General features: G+C 39.5%; 1 protein-coding gene across 2 annotated transcripts in view; it reads left to right on the forward strand.

Moving 5' to 3' along the window:
- The window catches only part of FAM169B (family with sequence similarity 169 member B), a 104,561-nt gene that overhangs the window by 31,804 nt on the left and 57,596 nt on the right, over nt 1-15,161 (forward strand). For both annotated transcript variants that reach the window (XR_005216341.1, XM_037832935.1), the window contains exon 3: nt 6,403-6,502. Coding sequence is in view for 1 of the 2 variants with exons in the window: in XM_037832935.1 (XP_037688863.1) it covers nt 6,403-6,502 (100 nt within the window). In the remaining variant the exon portion in view is untranslated. The remainder of the gene's footprint in view (nt 1-6,402; nt 6,503-15,161) is intronic.

Raw genomic sequence — 15,161 nt, forward strand, 5'->3', positions numbered from 1 at the left:
TTTAATCTTCTCCTCTGTCTGGGCCCTCACTTTCTGTTTCTTTATGTTTTGAAAACTTTTGTTTATGTATTGTACTTTTATCAATATATAATGCCTTTTTTTTTGTTTCTTGTAACTGTTTGATTTGAAGACTGTTTTTCTGATAATAATATAGTCACCCTCACTCTGTTTGCATGGATTATCTTTTTTTCCATCCTTTTCACTTTTAGCCTCTTTGTGTCCTTACATCTAAGGTGAGTGCCCTGTAGACAGCATACAGATGGATCCTGTTATTTTTATTCAATTTACCAATCTCTGCTTTTTTTTTTTCTATCCCTGTTCCCACCCATCCCATTTGAATAAGCATTTTTATTAGTTTCTGCTTTCTTTTTGTAAAAACAAACACACATGCACACACACATGTTCTTGTACATCCTTTTCCTTTTCAAAATGTAGCATACTATATACATTCTTTTGCAACTTTCTTTTTCTCCTTAACAATGTATCTCAGATATCACTCCATTTCAGTTCATAGAGCTCTTCCTAATTCCTTTCACATTTACATAGTATTCCATTTTCCCAGGGAAAAACATAACTTTTTATGAATAATAGCATATTTAATGTACTTGACACATACCTTAAAGTATACTTTTTTTTGTATTTCTTTAAAAAAATGTTACGGTTTTAACTTTTCCAAGCATTGCCTCCCCCCAATCCCCTGGTAATATCTAATCTACTTTCTATGTCTGCAAATTTGTTGTCTTTTATAAGTGATATCACACAACAATTGTGTGTGCCTTGCTTATTTTGCTGAGTATAATGTTTTCAGGGTTCATCCATATTACAGCTTGCCTATAACTTTTCTTTCTTATGGCTGAATAATATTCTATTGTGTGTATGTACCACATTTTGCTTATCCATTTATTGATGGATATTTACATTGTTTCCACCTTTTGGCAATTATGAATAACATTGCTAAAAACATTGGTATACTGTCTGAGACCCTGTTTTCACTTACTTTGGGTATATACCTAGAAATAGAATTGCCAGGTCTTATGGGAATTCTGTATTTAACTTAGAAGCTGCTATATTGCTTTCCACAGAGGCTGTACCATTTTACATTCCCACCAGCAGTGCCCTAGAGTTCATTTTCTTCATTCTCTCCATTACCCCTTCCCTCCCCTCCCCTCCCCTCCCTTCCCCTCCTCTCCCCTTCCCTTCCCTTCCCTTATAGCCATTTGTAGGTATGAAGTGCTACCTCATTGGCATTTTGATTTGCATTTCTCTAAAGGTTAATGATGTTAAGCAGCTTTTCATATGCTTATTGGCCATTTGTATATCTTCTTTGGTGAAATGTCTATTCAAGTCCCTTGCCCATTTTTAAATTGGGTTGTTTGCCTTTTTGTTGTTGCATTGTAAAAGTTCTTCATATATTCTGGATATTAAGTCTTTCTCCGATATATGGTTTGTAACTATTTTCTCCAAATTTGTAGGCTATCTTTTCACTTTCTTGATGATTTCCATTGATGCACAAAAGTTTTTAATTTTGATGAAGTCCAAATTACGTATTCTTTCTTATATTGCTAATGCTTTTGGTGTCATATCTAAGAATCCGTTGTCAAATCCCAGTTGATGATTTGCTCTGATGTTATAGTCTAAGAGTTTTGTAGTTTTAGCTCTTATATTTAGGTACTTGGTCCATTTTAGGTTGATTTTGTGTATGGTTTGAATTAGGGGTTTCACTTCATTCTTTTGCAGGTAGATACTCATTTTTCCTAGCATCATTTGTTGAATAGACTGTTCTTTCCTCATTGCATGTTATCAGCACCTTTGTCAAAAATCAGTGGGCCGTAAATGTGTGAGTCTGTTTTTGGACTTTCAGTTCTATTCCATTGGTCTATTTGCCTATGTTTTGATGGTACCACATGGTTTCATAAACAAGGGCCACTTGCCATTTATTTAGATCTTTCACAACTTCTTTATGCAGTGTTTTGTAGTTTTCAATGTAAAAGTCTTTCACCTCCTTGGTTAAATTTATTCCTAGATATTTTATTCTTTTAGATGCTATTGTGAATGAAATTGTTTTCTTAATTTCTTTTTGGATTATTCACTGCTAGTGTATAGGAACACAATTAATTTTTGTGTGTTGATCTTGTAACCTACCACTTTGCTGAACTCATTTATTAGTGCTAATAGTTTTCTTGTGGCTTCCTTTGGCTTTTCTATATATGAGATCAAGTTGTTTAAAATAGAGGTAGGTTTACTTTTTCCATTCTATTTTATTTCTTTTTCTTTCCTAATTGCTCTGGCTAAACTTCTAGTACAATATTCATTAACAGTGGTGAAAGTGGGCATCCTTGTTTTGTTCCTGGTCTTAGGGGAAAAGCTGTAAGTCTTTTTTCATTGAGCGTAATGTTAGCTGTGGTGTTTTCATACATGCCCTTTATCGTCTCGAGGAATTTTCTTCTTTTCCTAGTTGACTGAGTGTTTTTATCAAGAAAAGGTGCTGGATTTTGTGAAATAGTTTTTCTATGTCTGTTGAAATAATCATGTGGTTTTTTCTTCCTTTGTTCTATTTATATGGTATACTACTACATTGATTGATCTTTGTATGTTGAAATACTCTTGTATTCCTGATGTAAATCCCATTGATTATAGTGTATAATCTCTGCTTTTTTATAGAAGAGTTTAATCCATTTGTATTAATGTGATTTTTAATAAGGAAGGGTTTATTGCTCATTTAGCTATTTGTTTTCTGTATATCTTACATCTTTTTCTTCCTCAGTTCCTCCATTACCGTCTATTTTTGTATTGTTGATTTCTTTTGTTGTACCATTTTATTCTTTTTCTTTCCTTTTATATATATGTATAATATAGATATTTGTTCTTAGTGGTTACCATGGAGATTAAAAATAACATCTTAAATTTATAATGATCTGGTTTTAATACCAGCATACTAGTTTCCATAGTATACAAACCCTCTACTCCTATACATCTCCATCCTGCCCTCTTTATATTGTTATTGTTATAGATTACATCTTTATATATTTTATGGTCATGAACATAGATTTAAAACTAATATTTTATGATTTTCTTTTCAAATCATATAGGAAAAAGAAGTTTCAAACCAAATCAAAAGTAGTAATATAGATTTTGAAGCTTACCTATAGTTATATTACTATTGTTCTTTATTTTCTTTTATGAATTTGATTTACTGTCTAGTATCCCTTCATTTCGGACTGAAGGACTCCCTTTCACATTTCTCTTAGGGTAGGGATACAGGTAATTAACTCATCCAGTTTTCATTTATCTGGAAATGTCTTAATTTCTCCTTTATTCTTGAAGGATAATTTTGCCACATATCGAATTCTCAGTTGCAGTTTTTTATTTTTTCTTTCTGCATTTTAAATATATATTCCCACTGCCTTCTTGCCTCCGTGGCTCTGATGAGAAATCAGCACTTAATCTTATTGAGGCTCCTTTGTTTATGACAAAGTTGCTTCTCTCTTACAGCCTTCAGAATTATTTATCTTTGGCATTCAACTCTTTGAGTATAACATGACATGGTGTGGGTCCATTTGGGCTTATCCTGTTTGGAGTTCTTTGAGCATCTTTGACACATATCTTCATGTCTTTGTTTTAATTGGGAAACTTTCCAGCCATTATTTCTTTAAGTATTCTCTCTTCCCCTTTCTATCTTTATTCTCCTTCTGGGATTCCCATAATGTGTATATTGGTATGCTTGATGTTGTCTCACAGGTCCCTTAGGCGCTGTTCTTTTATTTCTTCATTCTTTGTTTCCAATCTGCTTACAGACTGAATGATTTCAATAGCTTTATTTCAAGTTCACTGATCCTGCCTATTCGCATCTGCTGTTGAACCCTCTAGTGAGTTTTTAATTTCAATTATTGTACTTTTTAGCTCCAGAATTTCTGTTTTGTTCCTTTTTATAATTTCTGTCACTTTATTCATGCTCTCATTTTGTCCAAACATAGTTTTCCTAATTTCCTTTGTTCTTTGTCCATGGTTTCCTTTAAGACAGTTGATTTAATGTCTCTGACTAATTATTCCAATGTATGAGCTTTCTCAGGGATGGTTTCTGTCAAATTCTGTCAGATTTGTTTTTTTTTTTTTTCCTGTGAATGGGCCATACTCTTCTGTTTCTTTGTATACTTTGCAATTTTGTTGACAACTGGGCCATTTGAGTAGTATGTTGTGGTAACTTTGGAAATCTAATTCTCCCTCCCCTTAGAGATTGCTCATTTTTGGTTGTGAGGGCTGGAGCCATCAATGACTTACCAAAGTATTTTTGCTCCCAGTGGGGAAAGGGAAAAACAAAAATGTACTATCTCTTTAAACATTTTCCCTAGCCTGCTGCTTTAGCCTGTGGGAGTTGAAACAATGGCTAATCTCCATGCAGGTCCTTCAGAAATCAATCAGTACAGAGCCCTGACTTTTGGAAGGTAAGGCCCTTATTGCCCACCTTGGGACCAGCAAGCATTACTAGGAATGTGGTCTGCTGGCCCCATAGCTGCCTGCCTCATGGTGAGGGAGTGGGGTTGGTAGCCTTATGGAGAAGGCATAATTCACTGAAATTTTCCAACGTTTACCAGCTTCTTAGTCTAGCTCTTCCCTTGATGCTGCAAGGGGTCCACTAGACTCCAGAGTTCCAAAATAGTTGATTCAGACAGTTCCTGGCAGTTCAATAGTTGTTTTGGTCAAAGGAACAATTCCTGGAGCTTCCTACTTCACTGTCTTCCCACAATCCTTTCCCTGTGCATATTTTTAACATAGATGAGCTCACACGCTGAATGCAGTGTTCTCAACAATAAGCCCCTATCCATGTCAATTCAATCCTTTGTAAATGTTAATTTTAGTGGCCTCATAATGGCCATCGTGTGGATGAACCATGCTTTGCGTTACCACCGAGGCAGGGCCACTGCCTCAGCCATTTCATTAATGTGATGCTGAAAGATGTGGAGGCACTAGGGTGAGCACACAGCTCTCGGGGTTTGTTGAACAGTCCTCTGAAACCATGGAGGCCTGCTGTGCAATTGTACAAACCACCTGCCTGCCTAGCTTAGCTGACACATTCTTGTTTCATTTTCTTATATTCACTTCAGTTTTCAAAACAGACTTTGTAACAGAACATGTTGACCTTTTACTTTAGGAGCCAGGAGAGGTGGGTTTTTAGGGTCATGGGGATGGATGTGGGCCCTTGGGAGCAGGCTCTGGGGTGGTCCCAGCACATGCTGCTCTGTGCTCCTCTCACAGTAACAGTCAAGAAGTCAACTCCCAGCAATGAGGCTTCCTGCCCTGGAGCTGATGCGGGGCCAGAGCTGAGCTGCAGGGCACAGAGAGGAGCTGGATTTCTTAGGACTGCCCAGAGGGTCATGAGCTGGGCAGGAGCAGAGCCTGGGCTTTGTAGCATTCCAGGCAGAGGCAGACACATCCCTGGCTGTTTCAACAGAGCACCAACGGGGGTCCCGGGACCAGGGCTGGCATGGCAGGCATGGGATCTGAGGTGGGTTTGCAGCCCTCTGCTTTTGCAGACTGTGAGATCCAAGGAGGATGAGAATTGAGAAGGCTCTTGGGGTGGGAACTGTCTAGAAGGGAGCAAGCCACAGGATGGTCTGCAGAGCTGAAGGTTAGTTTGTCTGTGGCTGGATGGGCAGGTCAGCGATGGAAAGAGAAAGTTTGATGGGTGAGAGGTGGGGGAAAGGGCCTTTGTCAAATTTCCCTCTTGTTTAGCTCAGAGTGGGTAAGGCTTCCATTTTTCAAAAATGTGTTGCTTACGTCCTATCAAACTTCCTCTGTGTAAGTATTCTTTCAGTGAATTCCGTGCTAATTAATTGCTAAGTAATTTCATATGCCCATTTGTTTTGGTTTGCTAAAGCTGCTGGAATGCAATATACCAGTTCTTAGGCTGTGAAATTGCCCAACTCAAGACATCTGGACTCTGAAGACAGGCTGCTGGCATCCAGGATACCTCTGCCACATGGGAAGACACATGGCAGCATCTGCTGGTCCTTCTCTCCTGGATTTCATTGCTTCCAGCTTCTGGCTTTGGTGACTTCCTCTCTGAGCTTCTGCATGTTTCTCGCTTTTAGCTTCTGTCTCTCTCAGCTTCTTTGGGTGTGTCTTTGTCTCTCAGCATCTCTGGGGCTTTTTCCATGAGCTTTTTTGGGTTTTCTGTATGTTCTTTATCCTCTTATAAAGGACTCCAGTAAGAGTATTAAGACCCAGCTTGAATGGGGTGGTCCCATCTCAATTGGAATAACATAATCAAAAGGTCCCAACCATAATAGGTCTGCACCCACAGGAATGGATTTAAAGAACACGGCCTTTTCTGGGTACATACAACTTCAAACTACCATACCATTCTTGATGAAAGAACAAAATGGTTATTTTATTATTTTTTAGGTTAAACTTGAAGATTCGTCTGTTTGCTTTTGTACTGTGCATCGGGATGAACCTCAACATAAGATATTGGTTTTGGTTAATCCCCAGGACACAAAGACAGGTTGGTACTTTTTAATGGATTTTAAAACAGGGATCCTGTTTTAATTCTGTAGAATGAATAGAATCAAATACCTAAGACATGATGATTATACTATCAGGTTGAACTGAGAAGAACATCAAGGTGGAACAGATTTTTTTTCTTTTTCATCTTTTAGGGATCCAATAGTGCATTACAGTTTCTGTTTATTGACACACATTCCCATTATTTATGGGAATTAAGTTCTGTAAATTTGCTGGAACATGGAATTAGCAAATACTGAACCATTACTCCTAGGGGAAGTACAGGGTTTGGTTCCTGTGAGCCTCTGGCCAAAACGTTTTCATCAACTGATCAATATATAACCTTGTTTTATATGTGTTTCTATTTAAAAACACTTGATTTAAAACATATGACTAACAGCAGCACTATAACTCATGCCTAAATGAAGCTTTCTAATGCATGCATTTTCTCTGTGAGAGCCTTCTTGTGATAGGGACACTAGACAGCACTTCAGCGCTACACTTGGGGTCAGTTTAAACAGTGAAATCACTAACAAAAGGCACAAAAATGCAAAAAAGCAGTGGTAGTAAATATACTATGAAAAGGACGCTTGTTTACCGTATGTGAGCTGAATCAATAATACAGAGTGTTGCCTTGTTCAGCCTCAGCTGGGGATGTGCCCATCAGGTGAGTCAAATTTTTCACCTCTCTTGCATGTCCCCAACTGACCACAAACATGCCATGAGTATTGATTTTGGGGTTACAAATAAATATTAGCAAGTGGGCAAATTTGCAAATACGGAATCCATGAATAATGAGCGTCAGCTATGTATTGATTTTTATGTTGAAGACAGTGGACACCATCTTATCCACAGTGGCAGTGGTCAGAGGTGCTTTTAAAGTGGCTCTTGCTGTTCTTATTAGCAACATGCACAGAATCCTGCTCAGGGTGGAGCACTTTCTCCGGAGCATCCCAACAGCCCTGCAAAGCAGAGACATTCTTATCCCTAAAGTACAGATGATGAAATGAGGCCCCAGAATGGCCAAATAACTAACCCAAGAAGGTCACACAGTTGGTGCCTGGTAGCAGAGTTTTGCTCGGTGACGGTTGGGTGGATGTTTTCTTTTTGGTACTGAAAGTTGTGCAGTTTGCAACACATTTATCCTTCCTCTACATCATGAGGAGGCCATCGTGACGGGCCTTCAGCTACTTGGAGTGAGGTCTTTGGAGAAGAGGCATAGCCCGCACTCAGTCGCACATGCAGCCGGGGATCTGGCAGCTGTTGGCAGTGGCAGAGATCCTGAGCCCAGGCTCCACGGCACCCTCTGGTGAACTGCAAGCACAGCACCTCGTCTCTCACCTCCTGGAGATCTCAATTAAATTTTAGTCCATTTAGAAATTTTCTCCTTTATTATACTTTTCAGTGTTTCCCAGATTTCCTTCAATGACCATGTGCTGCTTTCCTAATTATAATAATGTCTGCCCAAATGGTGACGTTGGGTGTTATGAGTTTTTACCTACAGCTTGCAGATGGGGTCCTCATTCAGCTCTCCCCTTCCCTGGAAATCAACTTTTCCCTCTTACCCGCCATGTCTGGCTGGAGTTTGTACTCAGAGGAGGCCCTGCTTGGTTTGCATAGCAAAGTGTGAGGAGGACGTCATTGACTGTGGAAAGTTTTGCACACTTGAGACTGTTTTGTGAATGCTTCTCTTCTTTGCAGAACATGAAGCCCGAGTTTGCTCAGCTAGCTGTCTGGGAGTTCTTGGCGTGTTGGCAAAGCCTTCTCACTGCTCTGAGGTTGGGGGTGGCTGAGCATTGTGTGAGAGCTGTCAGGTCAAGGTTCGGTAGGTTCCCTGACTCCGTCCGGATAAGCCTCAACTAGATCTTGACTTTGACCCATCTCCCAGGGGCTGTGGTGACCCCAGTCCTTTGACTTTGCCTTATTTGTGGCACCACCGCCACCGTGTGAGTGAAATGAGATGTGCCCACAGGGACTCCTTGGTGAACAGATTGTTGAAAATGATGTGCTTAATAAAAATTTTTTTTTTCAAAATACTTTCAAACTTAAAGGACAGTTGCAAAAATAATACAAATCCCATACAGAGAACTACAACCTATCCTCACACCTCAGATACCCAGATCGATCAATTTTGATGTTTTTCCACCTTTGTCCAACCTTCTTTCCATTCTCCTCCCTCCTTCTCTCTCTCCTGCCTTCTTTCTTTCCTTCCTTCCATCTTCCCTTCCTTCTTCCCTCCTTCTTTCTTTCCCTCCTTTATTTATCTCTTTTCTGAACATTGGTGAGGAGGTTGCTCATGTGCCAATTTTAAGAAAACATCCAAATATCAACAGCCTCCCCCTTCCTTCCCTTTTAGAGAAAACTCTGGTTATAGCTCTTTAACGACAATTTGCATAATGTAAACATATGACTGACTCTTATAGATCTGTTTCCTATTTATATTGGACTTAATATTTTGTTGTTTTCAAGAATGTACTGTAATAAATATTCATAAGCTCCAAGAGATCTCACTCCAGACCTTTCCTTTTACATAATAGCGCTTTAAATAAAGTTTCCAAATGTTTTCCTATTGCTACAGGCTCTATTGTGGTTGCCGTGATTTCCCAAAAGCATTCTGGTGTTAAGAGTGCCTTGTGGTTCGTAATTCAATATTTAACAGCATTCATGAGCACTTTCCCAAACGCATTGCATGTTTGCAGAGCATGTCACGTGGACTCCTCAGTCCTCGATGGAATAACGGACACTCTTCACAGCTTCGGCATCCCTGGGCTTACCTGCGACCTTACAGAACTTTCTTGCTGGTTTCTTTTGTCATTTTCTACTAAAAGTTATATTTGTGAAGTCTGTATATATTTGTATGTGGGGTGTGTGTGTGTGTGTGTGTGTGTGTGTGTGTGTGTTTAAAAGGAAGCTAAAAGACGCGAATACCAAGGACTTGTGGGTCAGCGGCAGAGACAATCGGTGGAAAGACTGAAATGAAGTCTTAGGCTCCTGAAACAGCCTTAAATCTCCAAGAACACCTGGGAGGTTTGATTATTAAAGCTGCCCTGCTTGCCTAACCACCCAGACACATGCCTCAGATTCAGGGCGGACAGCACCAGCAACACACCCAAACTTGGTGCACCAATGGACCCCACAAGAATCAGACCCCATACACACCACAAAGACAAAGTGGGGGAGAACTGACTTGAGGGGAATAGGTGACTCACGGATGCCATCTGCTGGTTAGTTAGTGAAACTGTATGCCACCAAGCTGTAGTTCTGTCAAATTAGGGATCAAGTAAAGCAAATGCCAGGAGGCCAAAAACAACAGAAAATCTTAAAGCATATGATAAAACCAGATGATATGGAGAACCCAAACCAAAACACCCAAATCACAAGATCAGAAGACACACAGTACTTGGCACAATTAATCAAAGAATTATAGACAGGCAACAAGAACATGGCTCAGGATATAAAGAACATGAAGAAGAGCATGGCACCGGATATAAAGGACATAGAGAAGACCCTAGAAGAGCATAAAGAAGAAATTGCAAGAGTAAATAAAAAAATAGAAGATCTTATGGAAATAAAAGAAACTGTTGGCTAAGTTAAAAAGACTCTGGATACTCAAAATACAAGATTAGAGGAAGTTGAACAACAACTCAGCCTCCTTGAGGACCACAGAACAGAAAATGAAAGAACAAAATGAAGAATGGGGAAAAAAAATCTAAAAAATCGAAATGGATCTCAGGAATATAATAGATAAAATAAAATGTCCAAATTTAAGACTCATTGGTGTCCCAGAAGGGGAAGAGAAGGGTAAAGGTCTAGAAAGAGTATTCAAAGAAATTGTTGGGGAAAACTTCCCAAACTTTCTACACAATATAAATACACAAAGCATAAATGCCCAGCGAACTCCGAATAGAATAAATCCAAATAAACCCACTCCAAGACATATTCTGTTCAGACTGACAAATACTAAAGAGAAGGAGCAAGTTCTGAAAGCAGCAAGAGAAAAGCAATTCACTACAGACAAAGAAAACAACATAAGACTAAGTAGTGACTACTCAGCGGCCACCATGGAGGCGAAAAGGCAGTGGCATTACATATTTAAAACTCTGAGAGAATAATTTCCAACCAAGAATACTTTATCCAGCAAAACTCTCCTTCAAATTTGAGGGAGAGCTTAAATTTTTCACAGACAAACCAATGCTGAGAGATTTTGCTAATAAAAGACCTGCCCTACTTCAGATACTAAAGGGAGCCCTAACGACAGAGAAAACAGCTGAGGGACTTCACCACCAGTAGACCAGTCCTGTAAGAAATGATAAAAGGAGTTGAGCAGGCTGAAAGGAAGGGACACTAAACAATTGACTAAAACTACATGAAGAAATAAAGGGTACTACTAAAGATCACATGGTAAATATGAAGACCAATACTACTGTATTGTTGATTTGTAACTCCACTATTTACTTCCTACAGGATCTAAAATACATAAACTGTAACGATAAATCAGTGGTTTTGGACTCAATGTAAAATGTGTAATTTTTGACAAGAACTACATAAAAGTGAGGGAATGAGGGAGTAAAGGAACATAGTTTATGTGTCATATTGAAGTTAAGTTGGTATCAAAGAAAAACAAGATTGTTATAGAATTAAGATGTTAAATTTAAGCCCCACGGTAAACAAAGAAAGTGTCAGAGGATATGACCATAGAGATGAAAAGTAGAGTAGGGGTTCTGAGAAGTGGGGGAAGGGGCAATGGGGAGTTAAGCAATGAGTGTAGGGTTTCTGTTTGGGGTGAAGGGAAACTTCTAGAAAGGGATGGTGGGAAGGTGATAGCATTGCAACATTCTAAATGTGATTAATCCCACTAATGGAATGCTAGGGAGGGGGTGGAATGGGAAGATTTAGGCTGTATATATGTTTCCACAATTTAAAAAAAAAAAAAAGGCAGTCTAAGTAGATGACAATTAAATGCCAAGGATGATCCTGGATGGATGAGATGAGGCTCAAAGGGACACAGATGGGACATAAGGAAAAAAAAAAAGGAAATGTAGAAGTGAGCTTTGTATCAAGGTTGAATTTCTTGAACTTCTTAGCTGCGTTTAATGGGATTGCATAAAAGAATGTTCTTGTTCATGGGAAATGTATATGTGAATTATAGTGTTTTTTCAAGGATGTGTGCAGCTTGTTCTCATGTTCAGAAGACAGAGCAATGGATGATGGATGATAGACAGGGAGGGAAAGAAAGAAAGAAATGCTGGTATGACAGGATGTTAAAGGTGGTGGATTGGGGTATCGGGGGAGGGGGGTCAGGGTATGCTGGAGATCTATGTATGGGGTTTGTACAGTTTTTGCAACTGTTCCTGTAAGTTTGAATTTATCTCAAAATAAAATTTCTTATATACAAAAAAGGAAGCTAAAAGAATCAGTAGCCATTTGGTAAGCTGTGTGTACATGTTCATTATTGATAAGCTGGTTGAATCTGTCATGGTAACTTCTGATATCCCTGTGAGCAAATGAAAACCACTCTGGAGTCATGAGTTCCCTAGTGGCAAGCAGTTAGCATTAGCTGCAGTCTACTGGTATCATGTAAGTGATGAAGCTTATCAACTTTCCCTTCTCAGAAACAGTGAATGTGCTTTCCAAAAGGTGTTTGGGAAAGCATGTGCCCTTGATTCTGTCACTCCTTCCAAGGGCTCGTTCTGACTATTTCCCTGGGCAAAGGCTGGTTGAAGTCTCCTTAGGGGACATGTCTGAAGGTGCCAAGAACCTTTGTTCCCGTGGTTGTCTCCACTTCCCAATGACCTCATCTTTTGTGTATTTCCCCTTAGTTATTGTTCCAGTTTGCTAGAGCTGCTGTTTGCAAAATACCAGAGATGGATTGGCTTTTATAAAGGGGTTGTAGTAGATTACAAATTTATAGTTCTAAGGCCATAAAAGTGTCCAAACTACGGCATCAAGAGGATACCTTCACTGAGGAAAAGCCAATGGCATCTGGAACACCTCTGTCAGCTGGGAAGGCATGTGGCTAGCTGGTCCTTTGCTCCTGGGTTCTGATTTCAAAATGGCTTTCTCCAAAATGTTTCTGGGCTCCTGTCTCTCTTAGCTTCTCTCTCTCAGCTCCTGTGCATCCTTGCTTGTTCTCCCAGGGCATTTCTTTCTAAGCATCTGGGGGTCCTCTCTTAGCTTCTCTGGGGCAAACTCTGGGCTTCCTCTCTTAGCTTAGCATCTCCAAATGTCCTTCTGTCTGCATCTTCCAGCATCTCCAAGCATCTGGGTCTGTGTCAGCTATTAGCTTCTCTCCAAAATGTCTCTCTCAGCTTCTCTGAGCTCCTTCTGTCCATGAGCTCTCTTTAAGGACTCCAGTGATGTAATTAAGACCCACGCGGAATGGGCAGGGTGATATCTCCGTGGACATAATTTAATCAAAGGTCTCATCCACAGTTGGGTGAGCCACATCTCCATGGAAACACTCAATCAAAAGGCTCCATCCAACAAGATTGGATTGAAAGATCATGGCTCTTCTGGGGTCCATAATAGTTTCAAAGTGGCACAGTTATTCTTTCCCCTTATTTTGTTATTCTAATAACAAATTATTATTGCTAATTATTAATGGATCTCATGTATTTATAAAGATTAAAAAATAACTCCCCTCATCAAAAAGGTTGTGGTTTTTCTGCTCCCCCATATTAAATCAAAGCTGCTTATCATTGCACATTCAAGATCTCCATCAGCTGAGATTTTAGTTTTAGTTTTTTAGTTTTCTCTTTGCATTTCTTCCTGCACTCTGCATGGTGTAAGGTATGAACCTAGACTTTGGTGTCAGATAGCATTGACTTTGAATCCTGATCCTGCCAACTCTTACTGGGTGATGCAGAAGAGTTATTTAGCCTCCTTGCAAATTGGGGAGATCTCACCTGCTTCGCCGGAGAGTTGAGAGAATGAAATGAGTTGAGGCAGGAAGGAGGCTTTGGCCCGTCCAGGGCAGACAGAAGGTGTGAAATCGGCAGGACTTCCTCTGCTCGTCCCATCGTGGCAAACCTTTGTTCTTCCTCTGTGCCTTTGCGTGGGTTAGAGCAGCAAAGGATTTTGGCATCTTTTGTTAACATCTGGTTGAACTTTGGAAGTCAGAATAACCTCCCCGACAGATTCTGCTTGCATACTTCAGGGACAGGAATACAGCATCACAGAAGACAAGCTAGACTTTCTAAAAATTGTTTTACTGTGATAACATATATATATATATATATATATATATATACACATACATATAAAACATATATATAACATGTATTTGTATATAATGTAAAATTTGCCATTTTAACCATTTTTAATCATACAATTCAATGGCATTAATTACATTTACAAGATTGTGCTACCATCACCACCTTCCATTGCCAAAACTATTTCATTACTCGAAAACAGAAACTCTGTACCCATTAAGCAGTAACTTCCTCTTAGTCCCTCCCCTCAACTTCTGGAGACTTCTAATTTACTCCCTGTCTCTATGAATTTGTTTATTCTAGATATTTCGTACAGATAGAATCATACAACATTTGTCCTTTTGTGTCTGGCTTATTTCACCAAACATAATGCTTTTAAGGTTCATTCATTCATGTTACAGTGTGTATCAGAACTTCATTCCTTTTTATAGCTGAATAATATTCTCTGGTGTGAATGGATCTACCACATTGTGTTTATCCGTTCATCTGTCGATGGACATTGGGTTTGTGTCCACCTGGTGGCTATTGTGAATAATGCTGCTATGAATATGGGTGTACAAGAATCAGTTCATGTCCCTGCTTTCAATTCTTTTGGATCTATATTGAGTATGTATATCCAAGAGGAATTGGGTATATACCTAGGAATGGAATGCTGGGTCATATGTAGTCTGTTTTTAAACTACCCTAATTGTTCGAAAGTCGTTCCTTATACTGATCCAGAAGCTGCCTTGTTGGTGTAGATGTCATGTAGTCGATCCAAAAGCACTAACTGATCAAGACTGGGCTGGGGGAGGATGTGACTTTACAGCAGTGTGAATAAAAAGACAGCGGCTCTCAGCAGTAAGCTCGGTGAGCACCAGTGAGGAGAGGTGACCTGGGGCTGCATTAATGGAAGGATAACCTTCCAGCTCAATTCTAGCTCAGCTGTCTTTGGTGTACTGCTCAGGCCATATCTGAAGCAAACTGGAGCTTTTCCATGGAGGGTAACGGGGATGATGAGAGGAACTTGAAACCATTTGGTCAATGCTAGAGGAAACTAGGGCTGTTGTACTTCAGAGGAGGGATGTAGGGTCCAGAAGTTTCTAGTTCAAAGGGTGTTTCAGTCATGAGGTCCAGTGTTTTCCAGGATGATTTTAGATAGTGTGCCTGAATTTCAGAAGGAGAAAAGGATGATCTTTTGAATTTTATTTCAATCCTAAATATATCAAAGGAGGAGTTTCAGTTTTCTGTTAATGTCTTTAACACCTGTTAATCTCCCTTTTTTACAAGAAGAGAGTAGACCGCCCCCCCACAGCTGATGCTGTTGGCTAGAATTTCATGATATTTTGTCTTTGTAAGATTTATTTTTATAAGCATAACAAAAGATGGCTCATTTGTGGTAAGGTTAGTAAGATGAAAGACTACAGGTGGTGCATAGTGTGTTGAAACCATGAAGATGGTTGGGGACTT

This window comes from Choloepus didactylus, chromosome 4 (genome assembly GCF_015220235.1).
Source record: "Choloepus didactylus isolate mChoDid1 chromosome 4, mChoDid1.pri, whole genome shotgun sequence".
NCBI classification, from domain to species: Eukaryota; Metazoa; Chordata; class Mammalia; order Pilosa; family Megalonychidae; genus Choloepus; species Choloepus didactylus.